This window comes from Salmo salar, chromosome ssa20 (genome assembly GCF_905237065.1).
Source record: "Salmo salar chromosome ssa20, Ssal_v3.1, whole genome shotgun sequence".
NCBI lineage: Eukaryota > Metazoa > Chordata > Actinopteri > Salmoniformes > Salmonidae > Salmo > Salmo salar.
Window position 1 is genome coordinate 40,058,960 of NC_059461.1, and position 12,768 is coordinate 40,071,727.

The 12,768-nt window shown below is 43.3% G+C and overlaps 1 protein-coding gene across 2 annotated transcripts in view; it reads right to left on the reverse strand.

The window, feature by feature from the left end:
* Positions 1 to 12,768, reverse strand: part of LOC106580594 (ephrin-A5b) — a 228,773-nt gene that overhangs the window by 47,747 nt on the left and 168,258 nt on the right. For both annotated transcript variants that reach the window (XM_045703319.1, XM_045703318.1), the window contains exon 2: positions 417 to 709. In XM_045703319.1, coding sequence (XP_045559275.1) covers positions 417 to 709 — 293 coding nt within the window. The remainder of the gene's footprint in view (positions 1 to 416; positions 710 to 12,768) is intronic.

Below are 12,768 nucleotides of genomic sequence, written 5' to 3' on the forward strand. Positions count from 1 at the left end.
ATAATTCAAGCTGGTTTCTGCTTTTGGTGACGGCTGACCTTGAATTGAAAATGGATGTTTGTACTTTTGTGGCTATGTACTGTCCTAACATAATCTAACTTTATGCTTTTGCCGTAAAGCCTCTGAAAATCGAACAATGTGTTTAGATTAAGGAGATGTTTATCATTTAAATTGTGTAAAATAGTTGATTGTTTGAGAAATTGAAATTATTAGATTTTTGATGTTTTGAATTTCCAGCCTTGTTAGCAATCCCGGCTCGGGGTTCATTGCTAACCTGTAGCCCCAACAGGTTATTAAGGGCTGTATCTGCCGTCCACTCTGACATCAGACTGACTTCAACACACATGACTTCAACACATAACAGTGCTCTCTATTACTCTCACATACAGTATATGGTGATATATGTCAATACTCACAGATGTAGTAGTACTCTCTGCCCGGTCTGAACTCAAAGCCAAGAGAGAAGGGGGTGAAGAGCTGGAACTTCTCGGAGAACTTGAGTGGTCCGTTGGGGGAGTGAGGCCTGTTACACTCCCAGCGTTTAAAGCCCTTGGCCGTGTGGTCACACGTACTGTAGCCGTCGTAGTTGACCATGTAGAGGACGTAGCGCTCCATCCGCTCCTCCGGCACCGTGTCTTCATAGTGGGGACAGAACACATCCAGGTAGTCGTTTATACACACGTCAATGTGGTAGTCTCCACGGTGGAACCTGATTGGACAGAAGACAAGGAAGAGAACGTTAGTGTTTGGAAGACTGATGAAGGGCTTCAGTTACAGATGGAATGGAAGATAAAATCAGCAGTCAGTCAGAATGACTTGATTCCCCAATAACATTCGTACACCATTGAAAGTGCCTCAAAAACTTTAAGTTTAAAAAAACGTTTTAGGGAGAGGGTAGGAGGGAGGGAGAGAAAAAGAGAGGGAAGGAGGGAGAGAAACAAAGGGTTTGAAAGTGCCTCAAAAACTTTACAATTATTTATCAATTACCAACAACAGTACATTACATAACAGCCCCAAGAATTTAACAAGGAAGTGACTTTACTCTGCACACCCTGATTTAGTAGTACTTTAAAAGTAAAAGTAAAATTCATGGTGCACGCGCACACACAACAGTCATGTTAACATTTTCTCAATGTTATACAGTATGTTGATTCACTTGTTTAGATGTTTATGAGCGTAGGTTGGATCTTTCAACATTCTTCAGATATCCCTCAGAAATGTGCAAGCAACCGTTCTTAACATTTGGCTTTAGTAAACGAGGAGGTTTGTCTATAAATCCATCCCAGGAAATTTATGCACACCACTTCTCTACAACATGATGTATCACACACTAAAGAATCCAACTTGGACAAAATATATCTCTTTTGGATGCCAGCGCTTCGAAAAATTACTTTTTCCTTATTTACTTCTAGCATTTTGAAAACTCAGAGAAGATAAATTCAGACATCAGAGGATTCCAGAGTCCACGGGGTGGTGTGAGATAGTTGAGGCTGTAAATGTCAAATACAGCGTGTGTTTTCCCCCAGAAGGCTGTGCATAGAGGCATGTTTAGAACTCCACTGATCCACAACATACTACCCAGGGTCATGATGTTCTAATTCCCTCATCTGAACATACACACACACACACGCACAGGCACAAGCTTACACAGACACAAACAGACACACACACAATTGGGTAGGTTACTTTCTAAATGTAATATGTTACAGTTAATAGTTACCTGTCCAAAATTGTAATCAGTAATGTAACTTTTGGATTACCACGAACTCAGTAACGTAATCTGATTACTTTCAGTTACTTTGGGATTACTTAAGTGGCATTGGAAGAAGACAAAAATGTATATTACCAATTGAACTACTGCCAGATAAATCAATGTTAGAGCTCACATATTTGGCCATAAATGGATGGTGCATTTTACTTTGTGGGTTATGTAGGCTTCTAACCCATTGCTTTCTACTTCCAATAGAGATAATACAATTATTGGGCTACATATGTACATTAAAAAACAAAGTCTGACAGATTTTCAGTCTTTCCAATTAGGTAAATACCCCTTGAACATCAATAATAAGACAATAATATGGAAATATACTGTATATTAGTTAATTTGTTTTACCTCAATATAACCCCAAAACAAAGGACATTTTAGTCTGCTATGTTGTTTAGGTTGTTGTCATGGAGAGCTGATTGGGCTCATTGCTTCAAAACATGGTTGAAATATAAATGCTGCTCTAATGGAATGGCATGCTTTGAATTCTACCGAAAAGTGCTATTTGCTTAACGTGAAAGAAAGAATTCTATAATACATACTATGGATAGGCCTCTTGTTTACATTTTTGTTGGTGATACTATAGAATTAAAAACTAGAACACTTAATTAATTTGAAATAAGATTTCTATGCGTGAAACTTTGATATCTCGATAATTTGCAGCTGTTGAAGTCTTTCAAAAGTGTACAAGTTTAAGCATATGTTCATTAGGCCTTTAGAATTGTTTTTTTATCGGTACAAATTAGACTGAGCAATCAAAGCCCACTCATGGTCTTCATAAATTAAACTTGTTTTTGACAGTATGTGTGGAGGAACTCCCTCAAACTATTATTCCACAGGTTGGGATCCACGCTATGCAGCTGCAAGAGCACATTTTTCTGGCTGTCCAGGGGTCGCATAAACAGTGATTGATAGGCAGCTTAGCCTACACTTCTTCAATTCAATCATTATTGGGGTATAATACACCTATACATTTGTGATCAGTCATCCACAACCATATAATTGAGAGGGCAGCAGTGTGATGCATATCATTGCTATGCAGATATCAATAATAGGCCCATAGACTACAACACCCCTGTCGTCCTTACCTCCAAGCGTTTATTCAAGTTGGTCATATAATCTTTGATGCCGACAGCAGTTATATCATTGGAAGACATGGGCTGGACTGTAGGCTACAAAAGCCTATTCCTGCTCTTTTCCCGCAATCCATCAAACACATTTGTGTGTCATCTTAGTGGTCTCTGATGTGGTCAGACTCGCTCAGGCAGAACAAACTTAAACTTGCACCTTTTTTCAATGCTGAATTGAATGTCATTGAGAAAACAGAAAGGTGTCATTAAGTATTTTTTTGAAAACAATCTTTCTGAATTTCAAAGTAATCCAATAAGTTATCATCTGGTTTTTCAAAAGTATCTGTAATCTGATTACAATTTTTTATCTGGTAACGTAACAGATTACAGTTTCTTTGTAATCCGTTAATCCCCAACCCTGGACACACACACACACACAAGCATGCACACACACACACACACTAATGCACACATAGGCTCAGGTCCGAATTCCTCTTTGATTTGTCTACTAACAACTGTCTGACCATGCTTCAGAGCAATTAGTGTGAATGTCATTAGAGCAGTTGGCTGAGGGGAGGATCTGGGGCAAGCTGACTCTAACTTCAGGTTGCTGACCCTAACTCAACCCCTGAAAAGAGACTTTCATTCTCTACCTAACCTTTGCTATGTCTGAACCTGAGAAGAGGTGGATTTTTAATTGAAAACCTCTCTGCCTTGTACATGGGACTCAGACAGCACTTAGCACACTGTCCTTCCTCTCGTCTATACTTCATCTTCTACTCCTCATCTCTCCTTTTTCCAATTTCTCTTATCCCCTCCCCACACAAATTCTCTCTCTCTCTCCTTCTTTCCTCCCTCTTTCTCCTCCCTCCCTCTACTTCTATCCTCCCTCCCTCCCTCCCTCCCTCCCTCCCTCCCTCCCTCCCTCCCTCCCTCCCTCCCTCCCTCCCTCCCTCCTTCTCTCCTCCTTCCCAACCTCCCTCCTTCTCTCCTCCAACATTCTCTCCTCCCTCTGACAGATTTGGCTCTACAGCCAAGGAAGCAGACTGCCTATGATGTTACGATGATAAAGGTGGTCAGGGCGCATTATTAATCACACTCTGATGGGGACAATACACACACACACACACACACACACACACACACACACACACACACACACACACACACACACACACACACACACACACACACACACACACACACACACACACACACACACACACACACACACACACACACACACACACACACACACACACACACACACAGCTGCTTCATTCCTCCCCAGTTGTTAGTGGACAGGGACAGGGGGAGAATTGCCTTTGATAGTCCATCTCTCTTTGTGGAGTATCACGTTCTATCTGGAAGCCTTCACTAACACAATGTAAATATTGGAGAGTGGGCTAGCTTGAGGACTCTGTGACTGACACCATCTGTTCGGTGTGTGTGTGTGTGTGTGTGTGTGTGTGTGTGTGTGTGTAGTATGTAACATGTGTGTATGTACGGTTGTGTGATGTTTATGCTAGCGTCAAATGCTGCTTTCCTGTGTTTACTCGTTCAGAATAAATAGCTGAGTGAAACTGTTTACCTTTCGGGCAGCATCTCATGTGTAACATCTCATTTAAAACATGTCATTGCAACCCACAGGCAGAGTAATACATCTCCTCTGGCTTAAATGTCACTGACTTAATAATCTCATCCTCTCACAACACACATTTCCGCTGCTCAGCCTCTCTTCTGTGTGTATACATGGGTTTGTTTGTGTGTACACATTATGGTTTCCCTTCACCCCCCCAGACTACTTCCTGTGTGTGTGAGTGTGTGTGCACGTGTGTGTGCGTGCGTGTGTGTGTGTCTGGTATGTGTGCGTTTGTGCATGTGTGCGTGGGTTGGTGGATCTCATAGTTTCCCTTTGAAATTCAACTTTATTATGGATGAATGTCTATTTTTGACATATTAATTCCACGTGGTTACAGGGTTAACTCCGCGTGGTTACAGGGTTAATTCCACGTGGTTAATTTCACGTGGTTACAGGGTTAATTCCACGTGGTTACAGGGTTAATTCCACATGGTTTCAGGGTTAATTCCACATGGTTACAGGGTTAAAACAGAAACAACTCAAAGGGTTAAGTTTAGATATTCATTCCGATTGATTGGGGCTATGGTTTGGGGAAGGCTTAATGTGCTGATAGTGCCACACATTACAAAGCAAGGCAGCTGTGGGCTAGTGTCCTCAGCCAAAGTCAATCTACAAATACCCTACTAGTTCAACATCTTAGAGACAGATTGTTGTACCTATGTGTACCAGGGAGTAAAACATAAAATATCTCTCAAATACCTCCCTGTTGAGTGACACACACACACGCACTCCACTGGTAAAGTAGAAAGCCTGACCAGTCCTTGATGCCCTGATCATTTAACAGGGTAATTAAACTGACAGTGGATGGCAGTCTAATTGTCAAACCAATATAATGACATGTATTTGTTATGCTACAGCTGTTACCAGAGAGATCCAGATAACCACACAGTGCTGGGGAGGAAATGGGCTCGTGTGTGTGTGTGTGTGTGTGTGTGTGAATGGTGTTTAGACATTTTATTACAAGCTGATTACACTGCTCAAACACATCCCCCTCAGCAGGGCCGAAAACCATCCTAGCCACTTCCTACGAACACACGAACACTCTCTGAGAGTTGGGAGAGCTGGAACAGTAAGGTGCATGCAGGGTAAGGTACCGTGCCACACCAGTCCCTGATTGGCTTATTTCCATTTCAATTACACAGTCCATTGACACACACACACCTCACCCAAATGAACTCCCATCAGGCTCTGCTCAAGAGCTCAGCTCAGCTCCAGCCGCTGGATAGATGGAGCGAGGACGACAAAAAGAGAGAGGGAAGAAGGGAGAAAAAGAGAGCGGGAATGAGGGAGAGAGAGAGTGAGGAAGGAAGGAGAGAAAGAGAGAGGGTAGGAGTGAGAGAAAGAGAGAGATTCAAACCAATCACTTTAAGATAAAAGGAAGATATATTTAATGAAAGTGAAATCATACAATGGAAGGGCCAGAGAGAATGTGAGAGAGAACGAGAGAGGCTATCCCACCTGTGTAATGAAAAGGGAGAATAGCCTTTCATTACATCCTTCTCCCCCACCAGCCCCATGTCTCCCTCCTCCTCTCTTCCTCCCTCTCACCTCCTTCTCTATCCCTCCCTCTTTCCCTCCCTCACACCTCCTTTATTCATCCCTCCCTTTCTCTCTTTTTTATTCATTGTTATATTGTATTATACCTACAGACTCACACAGTAGTCCCAAACTTTGCTACCTGAAAATGTAGCATTTATCAATGCATATTACCGTATGAATGTCAAGGCAATTCAAAGGCCACTCAAATATACACAAAAACATAAACACACTTGTACATGTAAAGGTACACATGCATATTATACACACATACACACACAAACACAGCAGCTCATAACCCCAGATAAGTGCTCCAGCCGCTGGCGGGTACACAGAGCTGATAGATTAATTTGTTTCAGCCCCAGTGTGTGTGTGTGTGTGTGTGGGCGTGTGTGCGGGCGTGTGTATCATACAACCTAGAGTAAAGGATGACTTGTTGATTTGAATCGACAGTGAATGTGTTTAGCCGAGGGCAGCTGAACTTTCTCTGACCCCGGCTACAGCACACACTAGGCAACAGGAGTCAGAGCAGTTGGCTAATTCTGGTGGGACAGTTGGTTTGTAAGGAGAATGAAAGAGAGGGGAAAAGGAGGTGTAGTGTTAAGAGGAAAGACAGTCGGATAAGCTGTTTCACTTTCAAATGTATTGGCAGAATTGATGTCCCTTATATAGCATTAACCGTGAAGCCCACATGGATTTGGATGTGACTTTGATAGGGGTGTATAAAAGGTACACTCTTAGAAAAAAAAGGTGTTATCTAGAACCTAAAAGTGTTCTATGGCTGTCCCCATAGGAGAACAATTTGCATAACCCTTTTTGGTTAGGGGTTCAACATGCAACCCAAAAGGGTTCTACCTATAACCAAAAAGGGTTCTCCTATGGGGACAACTGAAGAACCCTTCAGCAACCCTTTTTTTCTAAGAGCGTAGAGGATGACTTAATTTCCTCCCTCCATCCCTCGATATAGACGAGAGAAACAAGTGTAAAACACAAGGCAGAGCCGGTGAAACATTCCCACAACGCTTTGGAAACTTTCCCCAGCGCTGCTCTGACAGTCACTGGAGAATGTGACAGGGCCATTTATGATGTGAGAGCCAGCTACATTCCCTGCTGTTTAACTGGCCTACTGATTGACAGGGAGAGGGGAGAATTAGACACATAGGGTTACCATATTACCTTCTCTGGGGTCATTTGCGCACACACAAACACACACTGAGTTTTACTGAGGACATGTGTTTCTCATTTCTAGATGGTACTCCTGGATCGCAGCAGGTGTGCAGGCTTGTATAATATACTGGACGTCAGAGAATAGCAAGAAAGGCTGCTAATGGATTTTCTCTCTCTCTCTCTCTCTCTCTCTCTCTCTCTCTCTCTCTCTCTCTCTCTCTCTCTCTCTCTCTCTCTCTCTCTCTCTCTCTCTCTCTCTCTCTCTCTCTCTCTCTCTCTCTCTCTCTCTCTCTCTCTCTCTCTCTCTCTCTCTCTCCCTCTCCCTCATTTAGGGGGGTTAGGTCTGGGACTTGGCAGCTGTCACTTGTACAGAGGGGATGTGCTGTTAGGGTATATAGATATTGATGACGTACTGAAGGAAGTTTTAAGATGTATTATTTTCCTATATAAAGCTCATCGTCAATGTCAACAGTGTGTGTGTGCCCAGTTTTTATCTCAAGCTGGTGTTGATTGACATATACTGTATTGTTGGGCATGGGAACATGTATGTTTTATAATGACAAACAGTTTAGCGACAAAAACCTCAGCTCTCGGCTTTATTTTGCTTTACTCAAAGATGAGGGGATGTAGAGAGAGAGGATGGGGGAGAGAGAAAGAAATATAGGGATAGAGAGAGAAGGACAGAGATATATATACTGTATAGAGAGAGCGAGAGAGAGAGCGACTGAGAGGGACAGCAATCAAATCAAATTTGAATGGTCGCATACACATATTTTGCCGATGTTATCGCAGGTGCAGTGAAATGTTTCTGATCCTAGCTCCAACATTGCAGTAATACCTAACAATGCAAACAGTACACGTAGATCGCGAAAATGAAAAATAAAGAAATTAAGAAATATGTGTATGCGAATGAGCAATGTCAGAGTCTGGAATATAAATACATATACTGTATATGTATATAATGGTGTGTATAGACAGTATGGACAGTATATGAATAGAACATGTTCAGGGCAGGGTACTGGGCGAATGCCGGCTAGTAGTGACAAATTAAAAGTCTGATGGCCTGGAGATGGTGGTCCCGTGTGGCTCAGTTGGTAGAGCATGGTGTTTGCAATGCCAGGGTTGTGGGTTCAATTCCCACGGGGGACCAGTATGGAAAAAATGTATGAAATGTATGCATTCACTACTGTAAGTTGCTCTGGATAAAAGCCTCTGCTAAATGACTAAAATGTAAAACATGAGATAGAAGCTGTTTCTTAGTCTCTCGGTCCCAGGTTTGATGCACCTGTACTGTCTCTGCCTTCTAGATGGTAGCATGGTGAACAGGATGTGACTCGGGTGGTTGTTGTCCCTGATGATATTTTTGGCCTTCAGGTGACACCGGGTGCTATAGCTGTCCTGGAGGGCAGGCAGTGTGCCCCCGATGATGCGTTGGGATGACCGCATCACCCTCTGTAGAGCCCTGCGGTAGCGGATGGTGCAATTTCTGTACCAGGCGGTGATACAGCCCGATAGGAAGCTCTCAATGGTACATCTGTATAAATTCTTGAGGGTCTTAGGCGCCAAGCCGAATGTCTTCAGCCTCCATGAGGTTGAAGAGGCACTAGAAGGAACTTGATGCTTTTCACCCTCTCCACTGCAGCACCGTTGATGTGATGGGGGCGTGCTCTCTCTGCTGTCTCCTGAAGTTCACAATCAGCTCCTTCATTTTGTTGCCGTTGAGGGAGAGGTTATTTTCCTGGCACCACTCTGCCAGGGCCCTCACCTCCTCCCTGTAGGCTGTTTCGTCGTTGTTGGTAATCAGGCCTACCACTGTTGTGTCATTAGCAAACTTGATGATTAAATTGGAGACTTGCGTGGCCAAGCAGTCATGGGTGAACAGGGAGTACAGGAGGGGGCTGACCACGCACCCCTGTGGGGCCCCCGTGTTGAGGATCAGCGTGGCGGAGGTGTTGTTGCCTACCCTCACCACATGGGGTCAGCCCTTCACGAAGTCCAGGACCTAGTTGCAGAGGGAGGGCTTCAGACCCAGCGCCCAAGCTTAGCGATGAGCTTAGAGGGCACTATGGTGTTTGAAGGCTGACCTGTTGTCGATGAACAGCATACTTACATAGGTATTCTTCTTGTCTAGATGGGATAGGGCCGTGTGCAATGCGATGGTGATTGCATCATAGGGAAGAGAGAGAGAGAGAGAGAGAGAGAGACAGAGACAGCGACAGAGACAGACAGAGGGAGAGGGAAAGGGAGAAGGAGAGGGAGGGAGAAGGAGAGAGGGAGGGAGAGAGAGAGGAAGATGGAAGGAGAGAAAGAGCCTGCAGTGACATTGTCTCCTGCTTTATAATCTGATGGAGGCTCTTTGCCTGTGAGAGCATTGTGGATTAAGGTATTAGACTTCTGTTGCATATCGATTTGCCCATATCACACATGGAGGAGGAGAGACAGCGTAATCTTAAGGATGTCCCAGGACACACACACACATACAGTAGTATGAAAGATCCAGGCTATTTGCAGGACAAAAACAGAGAGCCCAACCAAAGCTTCCAACAATTAAGGGAGCTCAAGCCCCTGGGTGTGTGTGTGTGTATGCGTGTGTGTGTGCATGTGTGTTTGTGTGCATGTGTGTACTTTGTATGTATGTATGTATGTATGTATGTATGTATGTATGTATGTATGTATGTATGTATGTATGTATGTATGTATATATATATTTTGGTATGTGTCACTGTAATCTCATCCTGGTCTCTCGATCACTGTTGACACTGTTTCACCAGAACTGAATGACCAATTTAAGGCATCATCAACTATAAAGCGTTTCAACCTCAGTTAGTTTACTTATGCAACTTGTCCAAACATGTCTCAAGCTGAGATAGATGTGTGGTAACAATTTATTTAGATAGTCCGTACATGGTCCATCTGTAGATGCTCTACGGACTATCAGTAACATTCAACTAACTGTGTGGCCAGATGTCTCTTGAGTTTTAGATGAGTGGTGAAAAGGACAAACATTTCCAGGTACCTTTTGTATCTAAACACTGGGAAGTAGCAAATCACTCCGGGTTCCATACTAGTGCTGTTTCCTAATAATCACACATTAACATCTACTCTTTCATAAACTTGTTGGAAAGCGTGTGATTCTTGTAGAAATACCTTGATTGAAATGTTCTAAGAATCTCTGAATGTGGAAAAATATTTTAAAACAAGACCTGAACAACTCAAAGTCAGGTAAGATAGAGAGATGAATGCAGTGTTTATGATTGGCAGGTCAACCGTGTTACAAGTCAGTATTTGACATCCATCCATCCATGTCTGAGAACGTCAGGAGAAGATGTGGAAAAGGCCACTAGGGGCAACAGTGAGTGCTAGAGTGGACGTTAATATCTACCTCGGTTTAAAAAGGTTTCATGTTTGAATCCAGCGATAAAAAGTTGTTGTTTTTAAAGCCTATCCCAAACGTTAACCCTTACCTTAACCATTCTGAATTAATGCCTAATCTTAAGAATTCAGAGATAATGCCTAAACTTAACCCTAACCTTAAACATTCATAGTTAATGCCTAAACTTAACCTTTAAAACTTCGAAATTTGACATTTGGAACAACTTCGAAATTGACATTTGAGAAACATGGATCCTATTATTCTGACTTGAGACTGTGAGAGACTTTATAAAGAGGACTGTTCTCATTCAAATTACACCTACACAGGTCTGGTTGCTGACACATACTGTAATAATGTAATGTCATCAGTTCCTCACCCCTCTCTTTACCGCATCCCCCCCTCTCTCCCTTTGTCTTTCTTTATTTCCAGCTACACCTGTAGCCCACCTGCGCTGAGAGTCCATCTTACACACAGGAACACATCTTCTTGCCTTGTCTCTCAGCTTGTTCTCTCTCAGCTCTCTCAGCTCACTCTCTCTCTCTCAGCTGTTCTCTCTCTCTCTCTTTCACCTCGTTCTCTCTCTCTCTCACCTCGTACTCTCTCTCTCTCTCTCTCTCTCTCTCTTTCACCTCGTTCTCTCTCTCTCTCTTTCACCTCGTTCTCTCTCTTTCTCTTTCACCTCGTTCTCTCTCTCTCTCTTTCACCTCGTTCTCTCTCTCTCTCTTTCACCTCGTTCTCTCTCTCTCAGCTCATTCGTTCTCTCTCTCTCTCTCTCTCTCTCTCTCTTTCACCTCGTTCTCTCTCTCTCTCACCTCTCTCTCTCTCTCGCTCTCAGCTCGTTCTCTCGCTCTCTCAGCTCATTCTCTCACTCTCTCAGCTCATTCTCTCTCTCAACACTCTCTCAGCTCGTTCTCTCTCTGTCTCAGCTCGTTCTCTCTCTCTCCACTCTCTCAGCTCGTTCTCTCAGCTCGTTCTCTCTCTCTCTTAGCTCGTTCTCTCTCTCTCTTAGCTCGTCCTCTCTCTCTCTTAGCTCGTTCTCTCTCTCAGTTAGCTCATTCTCTGGCTCTCTCTGGCTCTCTCGCTCTCTCGAGAAGTAAGAAGGAACAGAATGAGGTATTGAGGTGATTCTGAGAGAGTCGGAGGGCGGGAGGTAGAGATACAGGGGGATAGATAATGTGTTGGAGTGGATAAAAAGAGAAAAGGGCGAGAGACAGAGCAGAGTGAGAACTACTGAACACACACAAAAAAACACACACAGACACACACACACACACACACAGACACACACACACACACACACACACACAGACCTTCAGAGCTGTTTGCCACGGAGCTGTGTCAGGATGTTATAATGTCACCACTTTCATAAAACCTAACCCCTTTCACAGTTCACAAACCACACCGCACTGTGTGTGTGTGTGTGTGTGTGTGTGTGTGTGTGTGTGTGTGTGTGTGCGTGCGTGCATGCATGCGTGCGTGCGTGCGTGTGTGCGTGTGTGCGCAGGCTTTTGTTTTAGGCTACGCCATATAACACTTAAAGAGAGAGCCAAAACAAATGTGTGTCAGTTATGTGTTCATGAGTGAGGCTATATCATTGATTTAAAGCTGACATACTCTGGCTGTGTCTTGCCTATCAACCTCCCACCTCCTACCAAATGTTGTGTGCAAAAGTGTTGCTCTCCACTTGCTGGAGGACCGGGAATTGAAATCAGTGGAATTGGAGTATGATAGCTAAGGAGATGGAGAAAACACCTGTCTCCGGATTACATCTTCAAACTACGAGCAACCATGGCATCCGTGACATCCATTCATGACGTATACGGGTAAGATAGTCTACCTAGCTACATTTTCAGATATTACAGGTTTCTAATTTTTTAAGAAATTAGTTTTCATTTCAAGTTAAAGTGTACAGTCGTGGCCAAAAGTTTTGAGAATGACACAAATATTAATTTCCACAAAGTTTGCTGCTTCAGTGTCTTTAGATATTTTTGTCAGATGTTACTATGGAATACTGAAGTATAATTACAAGCATTTCATAAGTGTCAAAGGCTTTTATTGACAATTACCTGAAGTTGATGCAAAGAGTCAATATTTGCAGAGTTGACCCTTCTTTTTCAAGACCTCTGCAATCCGCCCTGGCATGCTGTCAATTAAATTCTGGGCCACATCCTGACTGATGGCAGCCCATTCTTGCATAATCAATGCTTGGAGTTTG